The 22302-nt window shown below is 39.1% G+C and overlaps 1 protein-coding gene across 28 annotated transcripts in view; it reads left to right on the top strand.

Annotated features, from left to right (window-relative positions):
- The window catches only part of DLG2 (discs large MAGUK scaffold protein 2), a 994028-nt gene that overhangs the window by 895128 nt on the left and 76598 nt on the right, over positions 1–22302 (top strand). For all 28 annotated transcript variants that reach the window (XM_048939920.1, XM_048939896.1, XM_048940083.1 and 25 more), the window contains one exon: positions 5623–5737. In XM_048939920.1, the coding sequence (XP_048795877.1) occupies positions 5623–5737 (115 nt within the window). The remainder of the gene's footprint in view (positions 1–5622; positions 5738–22302) is intronic.

The raw sequence follows: 22302 nt of genomic DNA, 5'->3' as shown, positions 1-22302 counted from the left end.
CATTAAAGGCCATCCAGTCCAACTCCCCTGCAACAGAGACACCTACAGCTCCATGAGGTGCTCAGAGCCCCATCCAGCCTGACCTTGAATGTCTCTGGGGATGGGGCTCTCACCACCTCTCTGGGCAATCTGTTCCAACACCTCACTGCTCTTATTGTAAAAATTTTTTTTAAAAAACCTTTCTCTATCTTCTGTGTATAAGGCAAGATGGTGACTGGACAGCATTACAGGCAAAGGGAAGAAGTGGGAAACAAATGCATTTTTCTATTACATTAAATCTTAAACCACTAAGCCAAGCTATCTGCTAAGACAAGACAGAGGGAGAAAAAAAATATATATATATCTGCATAAATAGCATAAATAATGTTACCATAATAATAGTATCATTCTTGTTGCTATCTCAGATGTCCAAGGCAATAAGTTCATGACTCACCATAGTGGCATACTATTTGTATTTCCACAAAACAGAATTTTAAAAACATCACAGAAGGTTTAAACTGGCCTGGATCCACTGAAATGATGCCAAATTGATAGTGATGGAGAAGCTGGTCTGGTAGCCATCCCTTTGTTATAGAGTCTAGAGGTATTTGACATACCCTTTTGGAGACAATAAAATTCTGTCTCTTAACTAATTCCTTTTTAGTTTATTTTGGGTTTTGTTGATGTTGTTGTTGTTGTCATTGTACTGTTGACTGTTAAAATTCAGTCATTTGATTTCTATATTCCTTCCACATTCCAGTGGAGCCCAAGAGGTAGACAGTGCTTTTTCCAACCTCCAACTTGTGTTATTAACAATCAGTGCTTCAACATTTGCTGATGTGGGTTAGAGATGCAGCAATTAGGAAACCTGTTATCATCTAGGAGCAAACAGTGATGACCCTGAATTACACAGGGAAAGCAAATTTTAATACCTGCTGACAGATTGAATTTCTCTCTAAAAATGTCAACACTAAATGTTCAAACTAATAAGGACTTGAACTGTGATGCTGTACTACTGTTTTCACTGTTGTAGACTGTCAGCACTTCAGTTGCTTAACTTTATTTGTAAGATCAGGTGTTTGGTTTTAATATTCTCAAAACTTAATGCTACAATTGTACTACAAACTTAAAAGTGAAAAATAATAGTATTGTAGCTTCAAGAAACTCAGGAACTTTTTCATGTAAAAGAGCTGCTGCATCTCAATTCTTTTATCTCAGTTATTTTTTTTTATGATCAAAAATTCTCATCAAGCCATCTAATATAAAATCTCATTGCTATTTCTAAATTTAGAAATATTTTGTTTTCCACTACAATCTTCTAAAAATCTCCTCGTGTTTAGTCTTTTGTGTTCATTTCCAATCTCTCAAATGCACCCGAGACTTCTGAGTGCTTTCTTATATCCTCAGGTATAATAAATAGTCTTTTAGACCATTTTTCATATAATCATAGACTCATTATGGTTGGAAAGACCACTTCTTCTATTCCAACTATCAACCCATACCTGTGACCACTCTAAACCATGTCTGTCAGTGCCAGATCTATGCATTTCTTGAACACTTCCAGGACATTGACTCCCCCACTTCCCTGGGCAGCCTGTGCCAATGCTTCACCACTCTTTCTGAGAAAAGCTTTTCATACTATCCAAAGTGAATCTTTCCTGACAGAGCTTGAGGCCATTTCCTCTCATCCTATCATCCTCCCTGTTACGTGGGAGAAGAGGCCAACACCTACCTCACTATAACCTCTTATCATGGAGCTGTAGAGAACAATAAGGTCTCTCCTGAGCCTCCTCTTCTCCAAACTTAAATAATCCCAATTCCTTCAGCCACTCCATATAAGACTTGTGCTCCAGATCTCTCACAGTTTCGTTACCCTTCCCTGGACACACTCCAGGGCCTTGATGTTTTTCTTCTAGTGAGTGGCCCAAAACTGAACACCATCGTGGACGTGCAGCCTCTCCAGAGCTGAATTCTGGGGATGATCTCCTCCCTGCTCCTGCTGGCTGCATTATTTTTGATACAAACCAGGATGCCATCGGCCTTCTTGGCCACCTGGGCACACTGCTGGCTCATGTTCAGCCTGATGTCAGCTAACACCCCCAGGTTCTCTTCCTACACACAGCCTTCCAAACACTGACCCAAGCCTGTGTGACCTCAGCAATTACACAGATTTCCGTTTGGTCATTTATTTGTCCTTTCACCTACTGTGTGATTTTATCACTTTCATAAGCTACCAGAATTAGTTTGTTAGATCATTAATGATTCAGGCAATTTGTTGGACCTCTGCAGATATATTCTGGTATGTAAAAATTTGGCAAACTTTACTAAGATGCACTCCAGCAGCAATACTTCTACCTTTCTTGAAAGGGCATAAAATTAGTGAATCAGCCTTAACTGCCTTTCTTGTCAGTATGTCACAACTTTAGAGCCCTTTTAATTGAATGGGAACCTTTCAAGTGTGCTATTTAGATTCAGAGGTGAATCTGAAGGAAGCATGAAACATTTTTTTACTGCCACTGCTCACGTCTAGCAAATGCAAAGCTATTAGGAAACAGGTCCTCTGGAATGACCCCATATACGAAGAAGTGCAAAGAAAAAAGGGCCCTTTCCCAGTGGGGAGGACTAACATGGCAGTTCTGATAGCAGAAATGGAGCATCATTCTTTCATTCCCTGTTCACATTTCAAATGCAGCAGTCACTGTAGTATGTAGGCATCAGTAAGAGAAGAATGAGGACTGAGATTAAAGAAGCTGATCTGAACTGGGTTAAATACTACCTGCATTGACTGTCTTTCTATTTTGTGGTCCAGATTTTTGTCAGGAGAAAGGGGCAGGAGTATATTTCAGGATGGCTTTTTTTAGTGTATAACATGAAGGTGGTAATGTGGGAAAATATGGAGCCATAAAATTGGTTATTTTCCAATTATCATGTATTTCAAGCCAAAGGGGGGGGAAAAAAAACCAAGAACACAAAGGAAAAGAATGATCGTTCTTATTTTAGCATTTCTTAAAATGAAGCAGGGAGTAGTCATTTGAATCCTGAACTCTCACCACACACTTATTAGACAAATTCTAATATGTTCTGTGGTTTCAAAATGTCTTCTGAAAACAGAACATTATTTAGAATAAGTTTGTAATCAGTTGAAATCTATCGATGACGACTCATCTAGCAGTTAGTTTCCCTGGCCTCAGCTCCGGGTTAGAACTGGATAATCTTTGAGGTTCCTTCCAACCCAAGCCATTGTGTGATTAAATTCCAAGTTAAGCTCCAAGTGCCCTTGTAAATCAGAATAAAAGCTGTAATCTGACCAACCCATAGTCGCATGCTGATGTTAGAGTTGCAAGTAGCTGGGTGTTGTGTTAGTCAGATTTTCAGTCCTCTCTTCTCATTCTCACTCCGACACCTTACATACAGAGTCTGCCTGGGACATGGTTGTTTAGTAAGAGAAAGCTGCCATTACACAGCTGCTCTGATGCAAATCATTCAAATCTTTGGCCTCATCCAGGTAGAAAATAGAAACTGGATTGTGCCATATAGAATAACTCTTGATTTAAACCATTAAAACCACTATTTAGAAGAACCATTTGAATTGGAGTGGACCTCTAATCATCATCTAGTTCAGCTCCCCTGCAATGAACAGGGACACGTACAGGTCAGTCAGGGTGCTCAGAGCCCTGTCCATCTACATGTTCACTATCTTCTTTCATGTATCCAGCACACGAAACAGACCTAGTAAAAACCCTGATATCATGGTGTTCCATCGTTATGCAGAAGACTGATACTGTGTGAGCTACAGAAATGGAGGATCTTTCTTGTTAAGCTCACCTTTTCTGTTTGCCAAAAAGAAATGTTAAGTCTGTTATAATGAAATAGCAGTTTTAGACAAATCCCTGGTTGGAAGATGGTTATTTACTAAATGAATTGTAGAGCGGAAGAATAGAACAAGTATGACTCACATAGAGAAAACATAAATCCTAGACTGGGATAAATATTTCAGAAGTAAATCCCACTTTACAAAACTATACAGGTTTGTAGGAGCATTAGTACCTTCAAGGCTTTTTAATCACCGAGAATTTTGAAGATGTGCTGTAGGTGAAAGAAATAAGAAACAATCTAAAGAATAATTCTGAAATGCAGTCTGTATGTAGGAGTGTCTGTTCTCCTGACATGCAAAATTTCAGCTGCAGTTGGTGAAGTCACAGGTACGTGGGAAGATTGAAAAGCCTATATCCCAGCAGTGCTTCCCAGCTGATTGCCAAAGTAGACACTGTCACTTAGAAAATTCAATAAACAATGCAAAAGAAGCTCAGTGGAAAATGAGCCTAACTGTAACAAGAGGAAAAATTAAAGTAAGTAAGTAAATAAATAAATAAATACACAGAAGCCCAAATTAAACCACTCTGGTAAGGCATTTTGATGGTAGCTAGCGACTGTACAAAATGTGGGATCTTGGAAATGTCAAATGTGGTTATCCAGTGAAAAGTTAAAGGGCATCAAATAAAATGAATTAGCTGTTAAAGACATTCTGGAAATGGAGCCAGTTTGAACAGAAAATTATTGAACAAAAATAATGCTGAAATTTCTGCTAGGGGAAAATGAGAACATTGCTGTCTTACAGAACTCTCATGTAGCTCAAACAGCGGCAAACAGGGAGCAAACTGATAGTGACAGTGATAGAAAGAGAGAGAATGGCTTTAAGTTGCTCCATGGGAGGTTCAGGTTGGATAATAAGAAAAATTTATTCTCAGAAAGAGTGGTCAGGCACTGGAACAGGCTGCCCAGGGAGCTGGTAGAGTCACCATCCCTGGAGGTGTTCAAGAACTGTGGAGATGTGTCACTGAGGGACATGGTTTAATGGGAATGTGTGAAGGGCTGATGGTTGGACTGGATGGTTTCTTCCAACCTTAACGAAGCTATGATTCTATGATTCTAGATCCTGCTTTTGGAGCAGTCAGTGTAATAAAATGCTGAAATGTGGGGGACATCATTTTCTTTTTGCTGGCATCAGTATGCAACATCTTACTCTTCAAAGTGTCACTGACTCAGTGAAATGAATCGTTGTCCACCCCCTCTCAAGTTAGTCTTCAGCTCGCATGGGTAGATCTCCCAGTTTGGGGTTGAGTTGTGATTCCCTGTGTTGCTGGAGCATTGCCTTTACTAGTTGGTTTCAAGAAATAAAAGTTTTTTTCAAAAACCTTATTTTTGGGGGATAATTGGACTTTGATGTACTTCCTGCAGCTTAGTGAGATTTTATACTCAGTACTTGAATAATTAATAACTTCAGTGCATCATTCCATTGACCCTGTCAAGGTATCTCATTGTTTGCAAGAAGAAATGATATAGTAGTGATCTGTTTTTAACATCCCTTTTGCAGACTGCAACGTACTCAGTAACACATTTTAAACCTAATTCTCTTCATTGAAATCAAGGAAAGAGGGACTGCACAGTCAGTATGGAAAGTGCTGAAAGTTTCATGTACTGCAATAAAAAAAGCTGTGTATTTACCGAAGAGATTCTACTAGACCTCAATTTTCAGGACATGCTTTACTCTTGTTAATTTAATATTTACATTTAGCAGCCTTAATGATTATATAGGTCAAGAAAACTAAAATATTCTTATTCTGTGTTTTTTTATCTCCTCAGAGTACGCTCGGTTTGAGGCAAAAATCCATGACCTGCGTGAGCAGATGATGAATCACAGCATGAGTTCTGGGTCTGGCTCCCTGAGGACTAATCAGAAGAGGTCACTGTATGTCAGGTGAGCAGGGAGAGCTTTCTCCTGGGGACATGTCACCAGCTTTCTGGTCCACGACTGATTTTTGTGCAATGGGTTCAGCTGGGTGGTGAGGAGGTTTGAGGAGCTGAACTGAACTGAATTGAGAAATGCATCAATCTTACAAACACAACATCATTAATGTGAAAATTGAATAATGCTGTATTGCTTAATCTTATCATTTCAAGCTGTTTTCAAAGAGCATTATACTTTTATAGTGATTAGGTTTTATGAGATGAAGATTTCTTAGCCATTGTCAGCTCTTCGATATCCAAGATGGATTTTGTGGTGTAGTGACGCATTGCGATCCTGCATGGGGCCTTAACCAGACATGGAACATTTGTTCTCATAAAATGTACATTCTCTGTGAATTATACTCCAAAGCAAAGACTTTCACATACCGTTCTAAGCATGTGCCAGTCTGCAGTTGTCCCCTTGCTCATAGAACCATAGAATCATTAAGGTTGGAAAAGACCTCTTAGGTCATCTAGTCCAACCATCCACCTACCACCAGTATTGCCCACTAACCACGTCCCTCAGTGCCACATCTAAATGTTTCTTGAACACCTCCAAGGATGGTGACTCCATCACCTCCCAGGGCAGCCTGTTCCAATGTCTCACCACTCTCGCTGAGAAGTTTTTCCTACTTCCAACCTGAACCTCTCCTGGCACAACTTGAGGCCATTCTCTCTCATCCTATTGCTTGTTGCACAGGAGAAGAGGCCAAGTCCCAGCTTATTACAACCTCCTTTCAGGGAATTGAAGTGACTGATAAGGTCTCCCCTGAGCCTCCTCTTCTCCATATTACAATAAATTTACCATCTACCTTGCAAGATCAAATATGCAGATGAGACACTTAACAAGATAATATAGGTAGCTTAAATGGGGCAGTGAGCAACACAGGAATTGCCTAACTGTGGGCCAGGCGTAGCAGTTACAGTTTTGCTCGGACTGAGCAAGTCTGTTGATGGAAATTATTTCTGGCTGAAAGACCAGAGTTCTGAAATTAGCCCTAGAAAAGTTCTCGCTGTCACTCATGCCTTTGGAGACCCTGGGAGACTATAGAACTCAGTGCCAAATATTTTAATAATCTTAATAAATATGCTTCTCTAGGTTTTTCATTTTTATTTTTTTCCCTCATGCTCAGCATATAATTTGAAATTTCTGACAATCATGAAGTAAAGGGAAGCAATTTGTCAGCCTCCAGGCAGTGATAATTATTCATGGGGGAGCTAATTCAGGTGATAACATTGCAGAGATCCAATTAAGGCTAAATTCTCCATTTTGTCATTATGCCCTCAACATGAAGGGATAAAGTAACACAGAAGGATGGAAAAAAATACTGGCACTGATAGACTCATTCTAGTGAACAGCAACCACATTGAGCTCTAATTGGTACTGTTGCCAGAAAGGGCAAGAACTGACGTGCTGTGGATCAGTGTTAGCAGAGAACTATTGAACAAGATCAGGTTGAAAGTGTCATGGCTTTGATGTATCTCTGACCTGTTCTGGCCTCTCTGGCTTTGAGTTGACTTCTGAAGCTATTCCACCTTGACTGGGTATTTTCCAGACCGAACAATGAGTGATTTAGTTGTAGAGAGTTTTGGTCAAACACTTGAAATTGCATTTTCAGAAAAGCTACAGTCACTGCACATGTAGAAACAGATGAAGCTTGCTTTGCTGTGAGCAAAGCCAGGAAATCAAAATGTAGGGAACAATGGCATGAGAAATCCACACCGGCAACTACAAGTCAATTCAAGTGTACACACAAAGGGTCCTGAACAATTTGCTGGTTTGAGCTTCATGAGAACTCATTACCCCTCTATCAGCATGGATCTGGTAAGCCCTGCTGAGAATCAGGGCTTATTAGCTTCCACACCAAGCCAAGCTAATAAATCTCTGCAGAATCTGGAGTAGCCTTGGTCCTCTATGTTTTCTAATAACTTATGTATTCTGGATATGGTCTGTTCTCAGTGAGATGATATGCCTTGGGGCTTCACTACAGATGTCTTTGTGGTCTTAGCCACATATCTAAATATCACTTCCCCAGTCATAAGTGTAACATTTGTTTTTTTATTCCAGACTTGTTCCAAAAGAATACCCCAAACCTCTAAAGAAAAAAACCTCAAAAGCCTCCGTCACATTTATTAACGTAAATTTGTGCAATCAAACCCACACAGATGGCTGTGTCCAACTCTGAGAAATCTACTTGGGAAACTCTGTATTTTAAATATTATTATAATGTGCAGTGCAGCAGTGCCTGGAGCATTGAACTAAGCACTGCTTCTTCAAATCATACAGTAATTAAAAAGGTAGCTTATGTCTGCATTAAGCACTGTGGAAAAAAATAAATATGGATTGGGAAATGTGCTTGTTTACTGAGATTAAAATTTTCAGTGCACTTTATGGATAACTCTTTACAGCCAGTGACCCTGTAAAATGCCTGGGATTCAATGTACTTTAGAATTCTTATACCTCAAGGCATTTCTACTTCAGTGGCTTATCCTGGAGAGAATCTGCAAAAGAACTAGAGGCAAATTACCGTATGTTGCAAATCTGCAGTTGTAAAGACAAGTTAACGATTTTCTCTCTGTTTTCCTTTCTTTGGTATGTAGTGATTTCGCTGTCCTTCACTGAACATAAGCAGTTATTTTTCAGCCAGAGTGCTTAATCAAAGCAAATACCATTGCAAGGAAATAAAATAAAGATCCACGTAGGTTGAAAATACCTATCATAATCTGCTCATCGAAAAGCCAACAGAAAAGAATATGAGAAAAACCAACGCTCTGTGAGGAGACCTCCCAGTAGATGCAGGGCTCATAATTTCTCATGCATTCTCTGATTTCCCCCAACCCCAACATTTGCTGGGCTGCGGGATTTCACCTCTGTTTTGAGGATCCCCATCTCAGCCATCCTGCAAGCACCTTCCTTCAGTCTCTCTGCTGTCTTGGAAAACTCTTCAGAAAACATGGCATGCCAATAAGCCATTTTTTGATCCATCATTTTATTTGCTTGTGGTCCACTATGCAAACCTCGTCTTCACTGTGTTTGCTTTGTTTCCCTTAGTGCTTAATGACCAGAGTATTCATCTATATCTTAGCTAGTCACTCTGAGGTTCCTTGTGGATGGAAAGAGAAGGGCATCTCCAGAGAGGGAATCTGCCTGCATCTTATTCATCTAACCTGTTCTAGACATCTGTGACAAAAGTATTCTCTCCACAGAAACTTAGGTTTCTACATCTGTATCTAGAGAGCAATCCAGACTCCCAGTGTAATAGCACAGTATTTTAACTGAGATGTATAAAAGTAGTTACATGAAATGAAGAGAGGTGAAAGTGTAGCACAGAGTTAATAGTTTCAATGTAAGGCTCGAATTAGTCAGCTGAAAGAAATTAAAAGTCATACATAAATGCAGATTCCACAGGAAAACAATTGAGAATTATTTATTCAGGATAAATTGTGTCACCTTTTGACATGGACTTTTTTCTGTGCATACTTCAGTGTTTCTGTCTTTTTGTTGTTGTTGTTGTTGTTCATTATCCCAGCCTGTATTCAGACTTTCTGCTGCCTCTTAGAATATTTTCCAGGAATTTACTGAAAAGTTTTTTATGTACTGTCTGTTCCTTTTGTATCAGAAAAACTATGTCTCTGTTTGGGGTGTTTTCAGAGAGTTCACATCACTAATAGCAAAGTATTAAGAGACATCAAGGGAGAACTGAGCAGTGGGACATGCTGTTAATTAGGACCCCACATTCTCTTTGTCGCTTAATATCTCCAATGAGGAAAAAAACCACCGAAACAGAAAGTGTGAAGCAGCATGTTCTATTATTTATAATTCATTCGTTGCTAGTGGTGAATGAACTTAATTTGAATTCAATAACTGACATGAGAGGATAAAAAATTCCACTCTTATCCTTTCTAATTCATTGGAATTCAGCTATCAGCTCATGATTAATGAGGGAAGTAAACAAACTTTTCACCAACTAAATGCTGCACTGTATACACACATAGGTCCTTTCAATTTTTTTGATGCAAATTCTTACCTTCCCTTTTTTTTGTCTTTTAAGTTCAAGTTTTTAAAATCTGCTCCTGTAAGACTATGTATTTCATTGTCTTAAAATAGATACATGCTTTGCTATGTTCTTCTAGATCCGGATTCACAGCCAAATGTTTTTAGCCAGCATGTGGGTACTCTTAAGAAATGCCAGATTACATTATTCAACCCAAAGACTGAAAAATGGCAGTGCTTTGAAGAGTCAAGCATTAGGGAAATGCAGTCCTTTATGAAGTTTGGTGCATTGAAGCAGCCACTGAAACTTCCATGTAAAATTATCTACCTTTGGAGGAAACAGATCTATACGTGATGAAGGGTTTTTCTTCTGTTGATTTACTTGATTCCTCGTGAACTCAAAGTACATGTTCTATATTTCTGAGGGTAAAAGTAGATACTTCAGTAACACATGCCTTATTGCTGCCAGATGCACAAAGAAAAGGCTTTCAAGCAACCACAGGGATTCCAAGAGTTGCTTTCCTATGTTTTGCGATTGATAAGCTTGGAATAAACAGACAGAGTGCATTTAATCTTTATTCAGACCAGACAACTTCTGAAATAATGGCTGTAATTAAAAATTTCAATGGGCCAAAACCACAATCAGGTGCTGAGCTGCTGTATCACTCAGCAGTAATGACTCAAAAGCTTTATCAACACCCCTGTCCTGCCACTGCTGTTCTACTGTTTAAAATCTGTTTGATACGGTCAGTGCAAAATCGCTGCACCTGATTGTGGCTGTTTGCCCTCTATAAAGGGACTGGTTGAGGTCATGGAAATGCAGATATCTCAGCTACAGCACTGCTTTCAAATCTATCAGTATAAAGCAAATTGTACTAATACGTGTTAAGGTGGGTGTGGAAATCAGAGCTGGGATAGGTCTAGATCCAGCTGTAATTTTGGGAGCTGGAATTTCTCCTAAATTAAATTAATGCTAAGCATTCTGTAGCTTTGATAGGAATGTGCTGTGCAAATAAAGCATTGTATATTAAAAATGAACGTGTTCTGGTTCATTATCGTTGAGCCCTAAGGAACAGAATCTAAAAATTTGCTGTAGCAACTTAGCAGCAGCTGACAGGGAGTCAAGGTTGAGACACTTTGGGTTGTTTACTCCAATTCCCAGCTCAATAAATTTTCCATTAGGTCTTAGACACCTTTATGTGCATTTCCCAAACTTCTAAGAAATCAGCATGATGCCTTATTGCTCTGAGAGAAGTTGGTTGTCAACAAATCATAGAAATTCTAACTTGGGAACTTTGCCAAATTATAACTGAAGAGTTTGGATAAAGCAGCTTACGAAAGTTGCTTGTGGCATTCAGGGCTGGTTTCATGTGATGTCTGTTACAGCCTTCAATCTCCCTGTCTTTTTGGAGACAGTGAAGCCCCACAGATCTCTGAGCATCAGATCAAGGCTCCATCGACAGAACTCTCCTGGGATAGCTGCACAGCAGGTTTTGATAAGAGCAGTCTGACATCCACATGATAAATGTAAGCTTTGAAGACATCCCAGCAGTGAAATCTTCACACATGACAATGTCAGTATGGGTGTTGGAAAGATTTACCAAGGGAAGCAGAGAGAGCTATATGAAATGCTCATCCCTAAATGTTGCAAGGAGATTATATATGCTTATATAAATATCTGTAAGGGTATATGTTAGTGGTAAATATGCTGTATTCACATGTACCTTGTCTTCATTTAAGCTAGTTGCCCAGTCTCTGTCTGGAGTCAGTGCTGTGCTCTTGGCACTTTCAGAGAACAATTCATCTAATTCAGAAGTGGATTGCTCAGACAAATCATGCTCTAAGAAAGTCTGTTTTTCACAGATGAGCGGAAGGAGCCTCAAGTGATTAGCTGAGATGTAAACATCTATATTACAATCACTTACAGTTTTGTAACTTGAATCCCACCCACACTGGCACACACAGGCGCACACACTGCGTGCATATATTGTAGAAGCTGTAACATCATTCTCTACAGCTGTTTCTGCTGTGAATTCTTATCCCTCAAAATTCCTTCTAAATTAGTTTGCAACTTGAATTGCAATTTCAGCACTGCTGAGAGTTGTTGCTGATACACCCTTTTCAGGTCATGGTCTTCAAGCTGGCTGAGTTTAGAATTCATACATTATCCCGAGTTGGAAGAAATCTGCCAGTATCATTGAGACCAAATATGGTATCTCTCTGTACATCCCACTCAGGCATTGCAGCACTGTTAGTCTGAATTCCTGGGGACAGGGTTTTATTTTGACACGTAGGTATTACTGTTTGAACTTGATAGAGAAATAGCTACAGCTTACAGAACTGTGCCTGTACTTTAGTAGAATTGTAGAAACTCTTAAAATTCTCTTTGCTGAAAAGCAAGGGGGAAAATTGAAATTTTAATGCAGTTTGTTCACTTACCTTGGCTTATTCTTAGGCAATTGAATGGTCCAAATTATAGAAGACAGCAGAGAGCTATATTAAATGACAGTATAGAAAGAAAGAAGAAAATCTGTGTTAAATGACAGTATAGAAAGTTGGGTTTTATAGTGGTGTTCATCAGACATATTTGGAAGTGATCAGATAAACACACACAAAACCTACACTTGTGAATGGACTGTTGAACTTGAAATGTCTTTTCAGACTGGAAAATTGAGACTGGTTTGGAAAGTGACTCATTTCACATGTACTGGTTTTGTATGAGTGTCTGAGTTGTTACTACTTTTTACCTGTTCTTTCTTCTACTCTACTCTGCCCTGGTAAGACCTCATCTGGAGTACTGCGTCCAGTTCTGGGCTCCCCAGTACAAAAAAGACAGGGATCTCTTGGAAAGAGTCCAGCGGAGGGCCACGAAGATGGTGAAGGGCCTGGAGCATCTCCCCTATGAGGAAAGGCTGAGTGAACTGGGTCTGTTCAGCCTTGAGAAAAGGAGACTGACAGGGGACCTGATCCAGGTCTATAAATATCTAAGGTGTGGGGGGCAGAATGGCGAGGCCGGACTCTTTTCAGTGGTGAGTGGAGACAGGACAAGGGGAAATGGCCAGAAACTGGAGCATAGGAAGTTCCGCACAAACATGCGCAAGAACTTCTTTACAGTGAGGTGACGGAGCACTGGAACAGGCTGCCCAGGGAGATGGTGGAGTCTCCTTCTCTGGAGATGTTCAAGACCTGCCTGGATGCCTACCTGTGCGACCTGCTGTAGGGAACCTGCTTTGGCAGGGGGGTTGGACAGGATGATCTCTGGAGGTCCCTTCCAACCCCTACAATTCTGTGATTCTGTGATTCTGTGATTCTCCAGATTCTGCTAACAGCAGTGAGCATTTTCACTGGCTTCAGTGAGCAATGCTCAGAGTCAGAATCAAGGTGCAAATCTTTATTTTTCAAAGCAAGGAAGGTCACTCTTTCATGCTCGAGATACCTTTTCCTTGGGTAGCTGTTCAGGATCTGAACCAATATTAATTGAATACTCACTTAGCTGCTTTTTTAGTTATAAGACACACTGAGGAACAGAGAAGGATGAGGGATATGGTGGAAGATAAGATCACCTAAGACAACAGGCAATACATCCAATACAGATATTATTTTGAAATTTGTGTGTAGTATCTGGCTCACGTAACTTATGATTGTATGTAAAATAAGCAGGAAAATGAGACAAATCTCATATGCAGTAATGCAAATGCAATGTTTTCTGAAGAGCCTCAGACTGGTTATGTACTTTATAAGATCATTTATTGGCAGTTACAAAAACAACCATCTTTCTCATCTTGCTGTGCTAAGTACAGACTACATAAGAAATTTTAGATAATCAACTAAAAATTGAGAACAGGGGATGTCTGGTGATGGACTCAATTTATTGAGGTGATCTCCCTGATGTCACCGGAGCTACAGCGTTTCGCACTTTCAGTTGTACCTGTGAAGTTTTCAAAGGTCTTTAATTGAAATGCTGTAAGTAAGACACACAGCTGTAAAGGTTGTTAAAGTTGGAAAAGACCTCTAAAATCGAGTCCAACTGTCCACCAATATCGCCCATAGTCAACGCACTAGATATATCTTCAGTTGAAATAATCAGCCACCTCACAAACTGCAGCAGTTTTTCCTGATGATTACTATATTTCTTTTTATTTTGCAGCACAGATACTTGTGAGCAGTTAAGGAAAAATGAGGTTAGTCTGCAATTTTTAATAACATGTCAGAGACAAAAAAGAAGCAGTTAATGGAGAGTGAAAACAGAACATGTAAACAAATCAGTCAAAACAGCCTCGCCTTGGCTTGACACTTCATATCTACATGTTTATCAGATCTTCATACTGACACTCTTCAGTATCCAGTGTGAAATGAGTCCGACTCCTTACTGAGATGTGGTTCTGCATCTCATATTCTTCTCGCACATCAACCCACTCCTTTGAAGTTCAGTATGGGGTCTGGTGACCCCAGGCATGCAGCATGAGATCCCAGACATGCTGGGCATTAGAGCTGCACTGATGCTGCTGCCTGCAAAGACTACATATCATCCCCACCCAATGCATTCTGCCCAGCTGCAATGTGAAGCAGCAACTCTATCACCAAAGGTTGAATCTTCAGTTGTGGCAAAAAGAGAGGAAAGCAGATTAATTTGCATTTAATTGTAGTTGTAGCTCTGCAAAGTATAGAATTTCTGTTCAAGATGAAAAGCTATTGCACATGGTACTGAGCACCTAGAGCCTCACATAAATGCACTGCAGCCTATGGTAATCTCAGATAACAAGCTCTGCTTAAAGCTCGGAATACAAAGCAGCTCCTTATCAAAGCCTTTCTTTCTAATTCATCTTATCTTTACATTATCATTAAAACTGGTTAGATATGAAATAATTGGCTAAGATCTGAAATCGTGTCCTTAGTGCTAAATTATTAATGCCTGCTGAAGCAGCTTCAGTAGAAATAAGTAGTGCATACTTCTGACCATTTTCCTTATTTTTCTGTTTCATAAGTTATTAAAATAATCCAGTCCCAGAACGGGTACATTGCTTGACATGTGATGCCTGTTCTAAAGAAGCAACACACCTTTTTCTTTTCTTAAGAGATACTTTAATTGCTTTTCATTGCACATGTATTCTGCTTTCCAATTCTCCAGTGCGACTGCCTGCATACTGGTTCAGAGCCTCATCTGGCAGGAAAGCATCAGCTAGAATCATTTTCAAGCTAGAAGATGATGATGAAGAACTTGGCCACATTTGGAAATAGAATTTGTTTGAAATTTCTATAACCAAGATACTCACAGCTTCAGACAGCCTCATTTCTAAGCAGAGACTCAGAACGTGATCTGTAAGTGCAGAGGGGGAAAGTGACAATGAAGATAAACTGTCTGAGATTTAAAATGGCTGAAAGTGAGTCAGCCAAACATGCAGTTAAGCTTTGTCTGTTCTACTTGAAAAAGCAGTCTACTCTGACAAACATTTTCTTAAAATATTTCCATGTCAACAGCTACAATTGAGCACCATCGTTTTGTGCAGTTCTCAACTGGAAAGGTACAGTTAGATCATGAACGTAGAGAAGGAAACCCATTGAAATGAAAACTCCTGGAAATACAGTCAAAAGGTTTGAAATCTAAATATGTTCACTGGCACAGCACTGGCTAGTAGATGCTCATAGAACGGTGGCCAATGTGAGAGAAAGAGATAAGATTGCTTGGCCCTGTTAGGTTTTCCACCTAGGCATCTTAAATGGAAAAGCAGTAAAGAGAAGAGGCTCTCCAAACCAGCTGCACTGGTAGAAAGCTGACAACAGCGTTGAAACTGAATATAACTGCTGAACAGAGCAGTGGGAATTCTCATTTAAAGAGCCTTCCAATAAAGATAAATGAGAAGGAACTTCTGTCTCACCACAGGGCAGTCCATCTATGAGAAGGAATCTCAAACAAGTTAAGTGATGAGGCTGAGAAAGAGATCAGTGCCTTCCCATCCCTTTTGTAGAGATACCAGAGAGAGAAATGACTGTGCTAGCATTACAGCAATCCTGCAAAGGACATGGGGAACTGTCTACCAGAGATGGGGAACACAAGGAGCAATTCAGCAGCTCCATCTGGTCACTCCTTGATACCCTACACTTGAAACAAGGAATAAGGTCTTGCAGCAGAAAATCTGGGACCTCCCAAGCCTCACTAGCATCACATTGAGTAGATACTGCTTTAGATGCACACCGAATAGAGAAGCATATCAGAAATCACCACATTTGTATGTGTGTATGTACATATGTACATCAATCCAAAAGTAACGTCATCTATTTCTTTCCATGGGAACAGCAACAGATACAAAGAGCACAATAACACCATTAGCTGGGAAAATTCTCAGGTACAAAACATTATTTTTCTGCATAGCAACCATTGATGAGCCCATCAAGACACTAACATGCTTGTGTAGAAATTTAGCAAGTAAAAGAAGACAGAGCTGTTTGGTAAAGTCAGCCAGATGTTCCTCAGTAAATACGAGTTCAGATAATGAAGAATTCATACACTTTTCACAAATACTACTTTTTTCTGATGTTTTTCAGTTGACCGTGCAGACAATGCAGTTCTTTCACCCAGGATAATGCATGCTGTAATTATTAATACACCTGCTAGCACCACATATTAGTTACTGCTGTACAAGAAGGACAATGGTGTTTTGCTGTTTCCACTCCCACATCTTCCTCCTAGTTGTTCTGAATAATCCTGGCAGGGCAGACATCTGAAAGCTTTGTGAAATATTAAGATGGAAGCAGTCACTTGTGTGAATGAGAAGGATTTTTTTGGCCTCATATTTCTTAACATCAATTTTTTTTAATGCCAGTTTTGAATAGTTTTTACCGTGCTGATCATAAGTGTGTTCTTTCCATATCCAAGAAGTATCAGTATTCCTTTTTTTTCTGGGAATCAAAAAGGTCTGTAAGTGTTATCTCTGCAACCATACAGTCTTTTTTAATGTCCTTGAGACATTTTAGAATCCAGGTAGAAGTTGCAGTCACTAGCTGTTGTAATTGAAGACACTGCAAGACAATTTCTGCAGGTAAGTATCACAGGTTATCTATCAGTCATGAAGAAGAAGCACAAACTAATAGCCATCAAGCAGTATTTTGCTTCTTTCACAGATGGTTCAGGACACAGAATCACACACATTTCAGACCTTTCATCTGTTCCCCTCTGCACTCAGGCAGTTGGATTTGAATTTTTCAGCATTCGTTATACCGAGATTACTGAGAGAACTTTTCTTGTGTGAGAAGTACAGCTGAGATTTGAAAAAAGTGCATGTATTTCTGAAGGAGGAAACTGCTATCTGTGTGAACTTATCTTGAAAACAGCTTAACAGAGACTTTAAAGAGAATCAATAACATTTTCAGTGAAAGTGCAGGGGACATGAAGCAATGTTTCTAACATGATTCACAGATTCAAAATGCAATTCCCTCTTCTGATATTACAACTGAAAGTGATTTTGTTCTTCTAGTATGGTAGTACATCCACAGCAAGCAATTGCAACAAGAGGGCTCTGCTACAGCAAAGAGCTGGGAATGCAATATCCTATGAAATGCCCTGCAAAGGACATTCACCTTCAGAATGATTCTGGTGTGATGTCTCTTCCAGAAATGCTGTTACAGGCTGATTTGTATGACGTCCATTTTCTGTTAATTTAATTGTAAATTTATAAAGTTATTAAATAACTAGATTTTAAGGCAATTTATTTTTGCTATTTAGCCCTGTTAGTGACTGGTCCTGATCTCACACTTGCCCTTCTTTACAGAAAAATGGATGATCTATGCTGGCATTAACGTGGTCAGAAATAGGTTCCTTAAGCTGCTGATAGAGTTATTAGGAGCTGCTTAATTTCAGCACTTCTTCAAATCTGATTCATATGGGTTTCATTCTGTCTGAACTAAATCCCAGCTAAATTGCAATTGCTGTCATCACTCTTTACTCTGGTTTCAAATTAGAGTCATTCCAGAAGTAAAAACTTGAATTCTTCCTTCATCAGTGATGTTTGCAAATGGATTCCTCTTGAAAAGCACTTAAACTTCAGCAGAAATTTCAGCAAAACTGAACTGGGCTTGAATTGTATGATTGTCTCTGGAAATCTAATCATCTAATTAGGTATGAATAATTTGTTAGAATAACTGTAGCTGGATCCAAATCATAGCAGTAAGGAAAACAAAATATGATTGAATACAGGCTGACTCACTTACTATCAGGTTCTGCCTGGAGCTTACTATCCAGCCAGACCTAGAAGTTGCTGTACAAGGTGATGCACACATTTGAAGCCCACAGCCCACACCGCCTTCTGATACAGGTGCAGTAACCATGGACATTCAGCATAGGCTGTAAGCTTCCTTGCACAGAAGAAATGAAACCTGGCAATCATGTATAAGTTTCATTGATACTGGGGCAGAGATGTGGATGGTTTTTACCAGTTCTGTTCTTACACATAAATCTGATCTCATTCAGCAAGTGCCTCAGAACTTATTATAGTAGAATCATAGAATGGTTTGGGTTAGAAGGGACCCTTAAAATCATGTAGTTCCAACCCCCTGCTATAGGCAGATAGTTTTGCCCCAAAGGAGGATTTCAGCAGCTTTGGCTATAAGAAGTCCAGAGGAAAAGAAAAGAAAAAAAAAAGATGTAAATAAAATATCAATCAGCAGTCAGGGTATTTCTCACTGAAAGAATAATAGGGAATTTGGATTAATGCTTTGAACATTAGCCAGCTGAATGCAAGGATCATTTCTGGATTTAGTGTCTGGAAAACACGAAGTTGTTTTCCTCTTGGTCAAGTGTGAAAGAGCTGTACTGTTGGTGCTTCTTAAGGTACTGTAGTTCCATTTCTTCTATATTAGCATTCCAAAGCCATCAGGCACAGCATAGACCTAAAAAAAAATTCCTTTTTAGTGTGGGTAGTATGCAGAGGGGTCAAAGTTTCCTTTCTCTAAACTTCGTAATTGCTGTAATGTTCCTTGGTTCATTTCAGCAGCTCTTGATTTGCATTAGGATGACAAAAAGAAAAATCCCTATTTGGTTTGATGCGTTCTAAAATGTTTAAGATAGGACATTTAAATTATCCTCAGATTTCAATGCTGCTTTTTTAGAATATTTTATTAAAATATTAAGTTGAGCTTTTAGTGTTTCATCTATGGAAATGCAGTACATACCCCAGTGTGTTATACTAAAGACTCACATTCATTGTTATTCCAGCCACTTTAGTGTTTAATAATATTCAAGAGCTACAGCGGATGTGAATTTGAAATGGGATTTTGTTATATTAGGGAAGAACAGACAGATAAATTTATGGAATAGGAAAATTTTTTCAAAAAGTGTTTATTTAAAGAATCAGTAATAATTATAGCTCCTACAAACAGCAGTAAAACTCATCTGCAGATCATATAACTAATGGTTAACGTACTGTGAATCAAGGGATCATACAACATTGTCATAACTAAGGCAAAAATCATAATGCTAAGAAAAATTTTACTCCAGAAGATATCATTTAGAAGTGACCTGCCTGTTTAAAGGACATAAAGAGTTTTCTATTATCTCTGAGCTCTTAGTGGAAGAAGATAAGCGGTATTATTCTGGAACTGAGGAGCTCAAAATCTGCATTAATTTAAGTCCTAAAAATACACAGTTTTGTTATTAGAGAGAGATGGAGTGGTGCTGAAGCACTATGGTGGCTTGTTTATTAATTGTAGGACGCCTACTTGTAGCTATTAGAGATAAAATAGAGTTTGAATAAATCATTTACGAGTCTTTCAGTCATAGAATGCCAAAGTTTGAGGTCAACATTTATCAGAAATTTCTGCATTAGATGTGTTGGATTTTTTGGATGGATTTTTTTTTTTTTATTGCCAAGAAATGGGAGAAAATATGTGACTCATCACTCTGTTTTCCCAGTGGGACCAGAAAGGTGCTTCTAATGCCTAAATTTCCAGTTAATATGTCCTTAGCCCTTGACTATGAAGTGTCATAAGCAAGAAAATTGCAGTAGGTTTAAGAAAAGGATAATCAAGTTTCTCCCTTAATTCTGTCCTATAACTATGACGCTGGACACACATGATTCAGGAAGAAACCATGTTGACTCAAATAAACTACTTTGAAAACATAACACCATATTCTTTCCTTTGAAAGCATATCATATACCTGGTCCTTCATACATTTCTGTTACAAGAGGCTGAACAAATGAAATTTGAAGTCTAGGTAGTTTTAAATTCTCTTATTTCTCTTGAGTTGCCATTCTGGAAAGATTACTGGCATGTGGTCTGTCTCAAACCTTATTCTAGGGGCCTTCTAAATTAAGGACTTAGAAGAAGGAGGAGGAAGAAGAAATTAGCAAATAGGGAGGATTTCTTGTAATTATATTTTTGTTATATACAAAAAGGGTACACCTATGGAGAGGACCAGGAGTGCTGAGATGCTGGCAAAAACATGTTTCTTCTTTGAGTATTACTAGAAAGTAGACTTGCTCACATGCAGGTCAAGTATGTCAGTAAGATCCTCTCTGAGAAATATTTATACCAGAAACATTACCACCTCTTGAAGTCAAATACAAGATATGTTTTTCATGATGTGCTTCACCTCTGCTCAAATATATAGCATACAAGACACTTCATGGGGTAAAGATTATTTAAGAAATCAGCAATCCAGACTATTTCTGGGAAAAATGAAGCACCAACAGAAGTAATTTAATCTAATCAGAGTTGGTGAGAGCTTGTGTGAAAATAGAAATACTTTTGAAATAATTATATTGGTCTGGGACTTAGAGATTTTTCTGTATTTCTATGAATGATTTTTTCCCAGTGTGTGTACAGAATAATCTAATCATCCCCAATTACAGGAATATTTGAAAATTTGTTTGAGCTGATTAACTAATTTTAGAATTTATTTCCTGATATCTTAGTGTTTTTCACTGGTAAAAGCAGACATACTAGGAAAGCTAAAGCTTTCTCTCAATATTTTGTCTGAATGGATTTCCATAACAGATAATTAATTGGTAATTGTGATGAGTAAAATAAAAAATGAGATGTTTATTTCCAGTCTAGAGTTGTTCTGATGTGGATCTTGCTCAGTAGAAGGGGACTATTCACATTTACTGAAGGTCTGTAAAATCCTACCTACTGCTTTAATGAGGGTAGAAGCATTTACAATTTGACTTCAGTGCATTTTCAGCTGAAAATCACCATTCGTACTGCTTCTCATATGAGCAAGCAAAAATAATGTTAAAAGAATGTATTACCTTTCTCTGTTCCCTCATATGCTTGGAAATACCTTGTCTGTCTCCCAAGCCAGAAATGACTCCTATAACCATTAGACAAGGATCAAATGCTGTCTGAGCATAAGCCTCCAAAAGGGACATGGAACAAAGAGTTTCCCAAAGAGAAATCACACCTTCATGTGGATATTCCTGATGTAGAAAAGGATGAACCTCTGAACCTGCCTGGAAATCTTCTGTTTAGCCACCACTACTGACTAATGCAGTCATGTAGTTAGATCAGTTAATTTTAGAAAGTTGAAGCATGTTTTCCTGCTCTGCCAGGCAATTCCTTTGAGAACCAGGGGCACTTCAGTTAGACCGGGCACAAGCATTAACACTCTTCCAATTTTGCTGCAAGGGCAAATGGCAGTATTATGCCTAACATGCCATCTGCCAGGACCCCTCGGACCTACATATCTTCTCCCAGTATTGTCCATTCTCAACCCATACAATTGAGGGGATTAGTCTGAGCTGCAGAATTTTTTTACTTGTTCTTGAAATTCATTGGATGCCTGCTGAACCTTTCTCCTAGCCTGCCTATGTCATTCTCCCTGGCCACCCTGTTCTCAAGTGTATCAGCTGCACCCAACACAGTGCCATCATCTCACTTGATAAGAGTGCACATCTCATATCCTCATAGGTCATTGGTAATGTGTTATTGCACAGCCATCAAGACAGACCTCTGTGGTATCCCACTTCATGCTGTCCTTGAGGTGGAGTACAGCTCACTAAGCCCAATTCTCTGAGGCTGATATCCAGCCAATCTTTTACCTGTCTAGTTGTCCACCCATCAAGACTAATGTTTCCCAGTACTTTGGGAAATAAGAACTAAAAGTCTTGCTAAGTTCAGGGCATATGACTGATGCAACTTCTCTGTTTTATCCATAAATGCAATCATTTTATTCTAGAAGGGTTGCCCAGACATGATTTACCCTTGACCCATAATGACTGTTCCTGGTCATATTCTTTTCCTTCACATGCTCGAAAATGTGATCTGAGTGGCCCCACTCCTCAGCTTTTTCAGGCACCAAAGGGAGTCTGACCAGGCTGTAGTTTTTCAAATCAACCTTTTGGCCTTTTTCAAAGAAAGCTATATTTGCCATTTACAGCCACTGGCAACATACCCTGATCTCTGTGACCTTTCAAAGATGACAGAGGCTTGGTCACGACCTTGGACAGTTCTCTCAGCCCATTTGAACACAGCCTGTAGATCTCATGGATGTGTATGGATTGAGTCAGACATCAGCCATTTCTGGTCTCCCTTCTTCCTCAACCCCATTT

The sequence above is a fragment of the Lagopus muta genome, chromosome 1 (assembly GCF_023343835.1).
Source record: "Lagopus muta isolate bLagMut1 chromosome 1, bLagMut1 primary, whole genome shotgun sequence".
NCBI lineage: Eukaryota > Metazoa > Chordata > Aves > Galliformes > Phasianidae > Lagopus > Lagopus muta.
The sequence above is the reverse complement of the archived record's forward strand: the minus strand, read 5'-3'. Positions and strand labels throughout refer to the sequence as shown.